The following is an 8,120-nucleotide window of genomic DNA, read 5'->3' on the forward strand; positions in this document are numbered from 1 at the left end:
ATGTACTAGGCTTAGAACACTCAAACGGGCCCTTAACAATGCTAAAAGATAGCAGAAACTAGTCTGACTTTTGATTGAATTGAATGGATTTACTATATAGAAATTTTCACACGTCACGCCTAACAGCAACGTTATGAGACTTTTTGTAACGGCGAAGCCACGCCTCACGTCATGAAACGCCTTGGTGCGCGTCATGACGCGCCTTTTAGAACATTGGGTTGTGCCCTTTTGTATGTTATCTGGTATTTTGAGGAACTCACTAAGCTTTGTGCCTACGATTTGTGGTTTAAACATTTTCATATACTTCCAGTTCCAAAGGGAAGAGCACGACATGATCACACAACATCCCCTTGATTTTATTCTGCAATGTTATTTGGATTCACTCTGATGTTGAGAATATGTGTATACTATAATTGGGTTGGAACAATTAATTGTATCTGTCGGGTGTTTGAAAAATAAAAGTTTTACTACTATTTTTGAGACGTTACATTAATTATTAATTTATTAGATTGAGGGTTCAAGTCTCGCTGTAGACATATATGAAATAATTTAGAAGTAGTTTATAGTATATTTACCGTTAAAAAAAACTATTAATTGATTTATCTAAATTATCTAATCAATCCATATTATAATACTCATTTATCTTATAAGAGTGTTGGCTTTCGACGCATCAATATTTTATTATATTTTCAGTTCGATTGTTATTTAAATTGATATATGATAATTGAAAGGGAATATGACTTATGAAGGTAATTAACTTTTCGAATTGTTCACATATAGGTAACTATATTTTTTTTGTACACATCTAGGTAACAAACTTTTTGGAACTGTTCACATATGACCATTATGACCTGTTGTAGCAGGTTACATCCAGCTACAGCAGGTCATAATGGTTATATGTGAACACTTTCAACAAGTTCGTTACCTAGATGCGTACAAAAAAAAATAGTTACCCAAATATGAACAAAACCAAAAGTAAGAGTAAATTACACGAATGGTCCCTATGGTTTGGGAGAATTTGTGTGTTTGGTCCCTAACTTATTTTTTTAAGTCGGATGGTCTCTACTGTTTATTTTTGTTGCGCGCTTAGTCTTTATCTTACCTAAAAAGACTATTGTGGCCTTATTACTTTATTTTTTTAGTTAATTTTCTTATTTATGTATTTGCTTTTATATGTTTAAAAAAATTAATAGACCCCGCATATCTGTATCTCCTCACCGTAAACATGAAACCACATTTGAGAAATTTAATCTGGGTTGCACCGGTCACCATCCCATATCTCATCATCTGCAACTTCTATTTTATTTCCATCTTTAGTGGTATGGAAGTCTTCACCATCCTTTTTTTTGGTCCTTCAACTTTGGCGAACAAACACCATAACACACTGTCTCTTCACTTTAGTGGGTTATGGTGTTGGTTCGTTGGAGTTGAAGGACCGAAAAAAAATAAATGGTGAAGACGTCGATGTCATTAAAGATGGAAAAGAAATAAAAGTTAAGGATGATGAGAGACGGGATGGTGAGGAGATACAGATATGTGAGGTCTATTAGTTTTTTTAAGCATATAAAAAAAATACATAAATAAGAAAATTAATTAAAAAAATTAAATTAATAAGGACACAATAGTCTTTTTAGGTAAGACAGGGACCAAACGCAACAAAAATAATAGTAGGGACCATCCGAATTAAAAAAAAATAAGTTAAGGACCAAAAGTACAAATTCCCCCAAACCACAGGGACCATTTGTGTAATTTACTCTTACTTTTGGTTTTGTTCATATTTGGGTAACTATTTTTTTTTTGTACAAATCTAGGTAACGAACTTGTTGAAAATGTTCACATGTAACCATTATGACCTACTATAGTCGGATGTAACCTGTTACAACAGGTCGTAATGGTCATATGTGAACAGTCCTAAAAACTTTGTTACGTAGATGTATAAAATAAAGATAGTTACCTACATGTGAACAAACTGAAAAATTAATTACCTTAATTAGTCTTATTCCCTCAATGAAACAACCAAAATATTTAATTAAAAAACACGTGCACTTAGTTTCTTCCTGGCATGGATTTATTATTCTATGTACACAAGATGTTCTTGCCATAATGATTGATTGCTCTCATTGTCTCCCACAACTCTGTGGACCACATATGATTTATCGTCAACGAATTATTCAGTAAAATATAGAAAATGTGAATAAGAAACAAACCGCTGCAAAAAATAAACTTACTTCGAAACGTGAATGAGAATTTCGACCAAGTTGGATAAAAAAGTAATGTTTATTTATCTCTAATAGATTATAAAAATAGGAAAATGAGATTACGTGATGGATTTCCAAATTAACCCGACTAACCCGCAACTTAATAGGATCTGGTTTCGGATGATTTCTTAAAATTAGTAAAAACCCGACTAAACCAAAACCCAATCGAGTTGTCACAAATACATTACCAGCTTCGATGGTTAAGAAAGGGTTATCTTGAATGAACTCACATCCACGCTCATATAGCATACGAATATATGTGGGAAACACATGTACACATAATGACATAAAAGCATTAGGGTAAATTACATCAATTGTTTCTCGTGTATATGCCAAAAAGTATGTTTAGTCCTTATTTTTAAAAATTAACTTGGGTCATTTCTTGTTTGTTTAAAACTTGCACATGTTATCCATATTTGTTTTAAATTTACACACTTAATCTTTTATCAGATTTAAAATGACTATACTACCCTTACTATTTTGTTTTTTATTTATTTAAAATTCATTTTATATTAAAAAAATTACAGTCGTATACTATCTTCCCTCTTTCCCTTTTTTCCTTTCAAATCAGTTGAAAGGATAAAACATCATCACCACCACCACCGTTAGTGACCACCGACTCAACTCTTAAGCAAATGTCACTACTTCACCCCCGACTATCTACTATGTTTCTCCTTTCTCTATCAGCGACCACCACCGATTTGAGGTTCCTTGATGGAAGATGATTTATGGCTAGGGTTTCTTGAAGGAGTGTTGATCTACAACCTTCTATTGCAGTTCCAGCAACGATGGTTTCTCCATCTCTCTTGCACCAAAAAAAGATCAACATAGGAAATTGATCTGAGGTTCCTCCTCGACATGAGGTTCCTCGAAAAAGTGTGTTACGCACCAAACCAAACCAATATAAAAAAGAAACCAAAATTGGTTCCAAAAATCAAAATAAAAAATGGTTCAAGGAGTTGAAGTTGAAATCAGAATTATATTGATTGTGGTGGTGGTGGTCGTCGTTATTCAACCTCTTTGTCGGATATGGACTCAGGTTTGGAGAACGTCGAGTGGTCAACGAGTTTCAAAGACCATGGACATCAATCGGAGAGTAGATCGAAAATGTTTGTTGGTTTGAGATGGAAGAATCGATCGTGAGAAGCAATTGTAGCCGGAGATTTCGAGGGAGATGTATTGATTTCTTTGTTTAACGTCTTGAAGAGGGTTTAGACTTTGGAGTCGGTGGATCTGATTTCAACAACTTGAAGAGGGTTTGACTTTGGTCTCACCGAAAAAAGGTGGAGCATCGGAGAAAGTATGAGAAGTGTTGTTAGGTATTTCCCAACAATGAAAGTGAACGAGGGAGACAAAGAAGGAAGTTGGGGAAGGGGGAGGGGTGGGATATTAATTTTTTCTTTTTTAAATCTAAAAACTGATAAATAAATAAATAAATAATTAAGTGCAAAATAGTTTTTTTTTATGTCTGGAGGGACTAAGTATACGAGAAAAAACAAACCCAGGAACGATCCAAATTAACTTTTAAAAATAACGGTTAAACGTACGTTTTGACACATACACGAGAGATGAATGGTGGTACTTGTCCCTTCCTTGCCCAATGCCCATTCCTTTATGAAATTGGTCAAATTTATACCAATGTCATATGTCCTATAGAGTTGTTTGACATATAGACAACTAGACCATAACTGACAGATGGGTGTTGCGTAGTTGGAAACTTGGAAACGGTAGCTTCTATTTATATAGAAGATTAGATGTGTTCTTAAAAAATAGTTGCAAGATTTTATACTCTTAAAGTCTTAAACTAGCCGTTAATTCCAGTTTTGGTGTATTGTAATATACTGATTTTAATTAATGATGTTATTAAATATATTTAATTTTATAAATACTAAATATACTTAAAAAAATAACAAATTAGATGAGAGCTTAAGAAAGATAAGAGAGTAAATTTGTTGGCCAAGGTTTTAAGTTAATTTTTGCCGAAAACTTTTAACATGTTTTTCCATTTTGGAATGTCTCGACATAGTTTCTGATCAATAATACCCAAGTTTGGTTGCTTGATTAATTTATACGTTGATCGTAATTGGGTGATAAGACTTAAGACAAAGCCTAAATGCAAGAAATAGCAACATACTTTCATTTATTGATTAATTATAGCATCCTACTTTCATTTCTTCTTATTCTATACTTTGAACAATATATCCAATTATATAACAATGTCACCAATATTTCCATGACTTGCATAAAAATAAAAGATCACAAGTAGAAATTCAAAACTAAAAAGAAAGGTGGACGATTTCCGACTATCAAAATAGCAAAAAGGCTGAAAAACACATTTTGCAATCAGATATACAACACAAAATGAGACTAACAATAAACAAAGACAAAGCAACTACACCACTACACTACATAGTCCATTATTTAAAAAAAAACAACTACAAACTACAAACTACAAACTACAAACTACAACAAGAAAAGGATAAAACTTACTTGATTTGATCACTAAGCAGCTTTAACCTTTTCTTCATTCACAACAGAAAGTATTGGCAAACTGCTTAAAAACTCATCAAGTCCTTCAAAGAATCCATTCCCTTCAACATTATTATCCTCTCCTTGCCCATGTCCATGCCCTTCATTATTGTTGAATTCCACATTCAAATCCAACTTCCCCAATTCCTTTCCAACCCTACCTGATTCCCTTCTTGGATTCCCACTCTCTTCAACTCCCATCCCATTTCCAAGATTCTTCAAGATTTCATTTTTAGCTTCCCGTGCACTAATACCAACATCTTGCACCCTGTTTTCGAATTCCAATTCCGGATCTTTCTTCATCTTTTTCCTGGCATTGGAATCAGAATCAGAACCAGAACGAGAACCGGAATCGGAATCGGAATCAGAACTTTGTTTAGAGACTTCCATGAACACATCATCTGTAATATCATCAATAGCATCAAGTTGGATACGCGGCCCCGAACTTTTGTTAACAAAAGTATTCTCCTTCGGGGCCGCTTTACCATTTAAATGGTTCTGTTTTTGGTTTTGGATATTAGTTGAGGGATTATACATAGGTGAAAAGGGTGTCCAAGATTTTTTGTTACTTTGGGTGTTGTTTTTATCTAGATGTGACATGGAAACACCTAATGGGAAGTAACCCCAACAACAGAAATATGCTTCTTGGCCTTCTGTTATGGGTGGTGGGTGGGGGATACGTACAGCTTGAAATGCCCTTTGACAGTGGTCACAACGGAGGGTACATTCGGCATAAACTTTTGGGTATTCATACATGTAGTAACAGAAAGGACATGAAGTCCAAAAGGTGGGGGAATTGTCTACAGTTTCATCAGGTTCTTCTTCAGCTTCTGTTTCTATTTCTTCTTCCATTACACCATTGTCACTGTTGACTTGAGAAGGAAGCTCCATAGGAGCAGAATTATGTACTTGAGACTCTTGCTCTTGTTGTTGGGGTGGGGGTGGGGGTGGGGGTTGGGGTGGGGGTTGGAGCTGTTCTTGCTTCTGCTGGGGTTGTTGCTGTGGTTGAGGCTGCAAATGCTGTTGCTGTTGTTGCATTTGTGGCTCTGGAGGTGGCTGAGGCCGGGGTTGGGGAGGTGGTGGTTGTGATTGGATACGGGATTGGACTGGTGGAGGTGGTGATTGGGCCTGGGGAAGGGATTGGGGAGGTGGTGGCTGTGGCTGAGGCTTAGGCTGATGTATAGATTGAGGTTGAGGTTGAGGCCGTGATTGAGGAGGGGGTGGCTGAGGCTGTGGCTGAGAAGGCGGAGGCTGCTGCTGCTGCTGCTGTGGTGGTGCTTGCGTCCAAGAAAAAGGGGGTTGTGGTGCTGCTGCAGGCGGAGGGGGACTTGGTGATTGCATACGTGGCTGTGGCTGTGGCTGTGGCTGAGGAGGTTGTGCTGGTTGTCGGATTTGCTGATGCTGATGCGGTGATGTAACTTGAAAGGGTTGTACCTGTGGCTGAGGAGGCTGAGGCTGTTGTGGTTGTCTAGTTTGGTGATGTGGTGGAGATGTAATTTGAAAAGGTTGTACCTGCGGCTGAGGAGGTTGTTGTGGTTGTCGAGTTTGCTGGTGTGGCGGAGATGTGACTTGAAAAGGTTGTACCTGTGGTGGAGGAGGTTGTGATGGTTGTCGAGTTTGCTGCCGGGGTGGAGATGCAACTTGAAAAGGTTGTACCTGTGACGGAGGAGGTTGTGATGGTTGTCGAGTTTGCTGCCGGGGCGGAGATGCAACTTGAAAAGGTTGTACCTGTGGCGGAGGAGGTTGTGATGGCTGTCGAGTTTGCTGCCGGGGTGGAGATGCAACTTGAAAAGGTTGTGCTTGAGACTGAAACAGTTGTTCTTGCTCCCGGTGGTGAAACAGTTGCTCCTGCTCACGCTTAGGAGGTTGTAGTTGCTGTCTACTTTGCTGATGTGGTGGAGATGTAACTTGAAAAGGCTGTACCTGTGGCGGAGGAGGTTGTGGTTGTTGTCTAGCTTGCTGATGCGGTGGAGATGAAACTTGAAAAGGTTGTGCTTGAGGCTGAAACAGATGTTCCTGTTCACGATGCTGAAATAGTTGCTCTTGCCTTACCGGACTCGGTTGTGACAGAAAATTATGCTGCTGCAATTGCTGCTGTTGATGACTCTGTTGAACCCTAGTTTGAAATGTCTGTTGTGGCTCAGGCAAATCCTGCTCATGACTCGACCCCATGTGATTAATCGAAAAAAAATTATGCTGCTGATGACTCTGCTGCTGTTGCTGGTGGTGATGTTGTTGCTGGTGGTGGTGCTGTTGTTCGAGGTTAAACCCTATAGTGTTCATCTGTTGTTGCGGCGGAAAATCAAGCTCCGAATCATACATAGATTTCCGCATAGGGTTCGATAACACAGCCCAAGCATCATTCACAAGCTGAAACGCTTGATCGGAGTAAGGAAACCTGTTTTGGTGAGGATTTAGTGTAACGGCAAGCCGCCGGAACTGCGAGGCGATGTGGTCTGTATCCTGAACGAACCTGACGAGCTGCAGAATCGCGTAGTAATCCGGCTGCTGAGCGCCGTTGTTTCCGACGACTCGTTTTTCGGCGGCGAGGAGCGTGTCGGCAATTGCTAGGATCTGTTCAGCAGCTTCGAGTCTGGGATCGGAATCTCGTGCTCGGATCGCAAATGTCTTGGAGCCGACGAGGTCATGGCCCATGAGCAGCTTCTCGGCGATGCCGAGCCATCGTTGCGCTTCCGCCCGTGCTATGAAGCTATGGGGGTCCATAACCGTTTCTCTTTCTCTCTACAAATCAAACCACAATCGGAAAGTAGCCATGGCGGCCGTGGAGAGTGGTCGGGAGTGGTGGAGGGTTAAAAAAGGGTTGCAGATTTTTCTTTTTGACGGAAAAGGACTCGGCTTTTATAAGGGAAGTGCAGCAACAAGGAGTGGATATGCAAGGGTATTAATGTCTTTTAAGGATCTAAAGATGTAATCTAGTGTTTCAACTCTGATTAGTTCACACTCGTGGTCGTTTAAGTTGAATTATTTCGATCTGATATGCAAGATTATGTTATTGCCAGAATAATAATGACTATTTTCAGAGCTAATATGCTTTACAGTGTTTTGTACAATATCGATTGAATTTGTACCTATTAATTTATACAAATTATTTGTAAAGTTTTCTATTTCCATCGTGTTGTTAAATTAATTCATTGTTACATTTTGGATAAATATCATCAATGCCAGATAATTTGTTTTCTTCTCCTCCTCGGTGCTCTTTCACCATGGCGACAAATCAACATATTTTAGGGCTTGCTACTAGGGATGCCAACGGGGCGAGTTTTGGTAATCCCGTCCCCATCCCCGAATATGAAAATCTTTCTCATCACCGAC

The 8,120-nt window shown here is 38.7% G+C and overlaps 1 protein-coding gene across 1 annotated transcript; it reads right to left on the reverse strand.

Moving 5' to 3' along the window:
• Positions 1-4,535: 4,535 nt before the first annotated feature.
• LOC145060987 (uncharacterized) lies at positions 4,536-7,637 on the reverse strand. Its single transcript, XM_079008331.1, has one exon. It carries the CDS (start codon positions 7,509-7,511, stop codon positions 4,761-4,763), a length of 2,751 nt encoding a protein of 916 aa, XP_078864457.1. The 5' UTR covers positions 7,512-7,637; the 3' UTR covers positions 4,536-4,760.
• Between the last annotated feature and the right edge of the window lie 483 nt (positions 7,638-8,120).

This window comes from Lactuca serriola, chromosome 7 (assembly GCF_051521515.1).
Source record: "Lactuca serriola cultivar US96UC23 chromosome 7, Lser_US96UC23_V15, whole genome shotgun sequence".
NCBI classification, from domain to species: domain Eukaryota; kingdom Viridiplantae; phylum Streptophyta; class Magnoliopsida; order Asterales; family Asteraceae; genus Lactuca; species Lactuca serriola.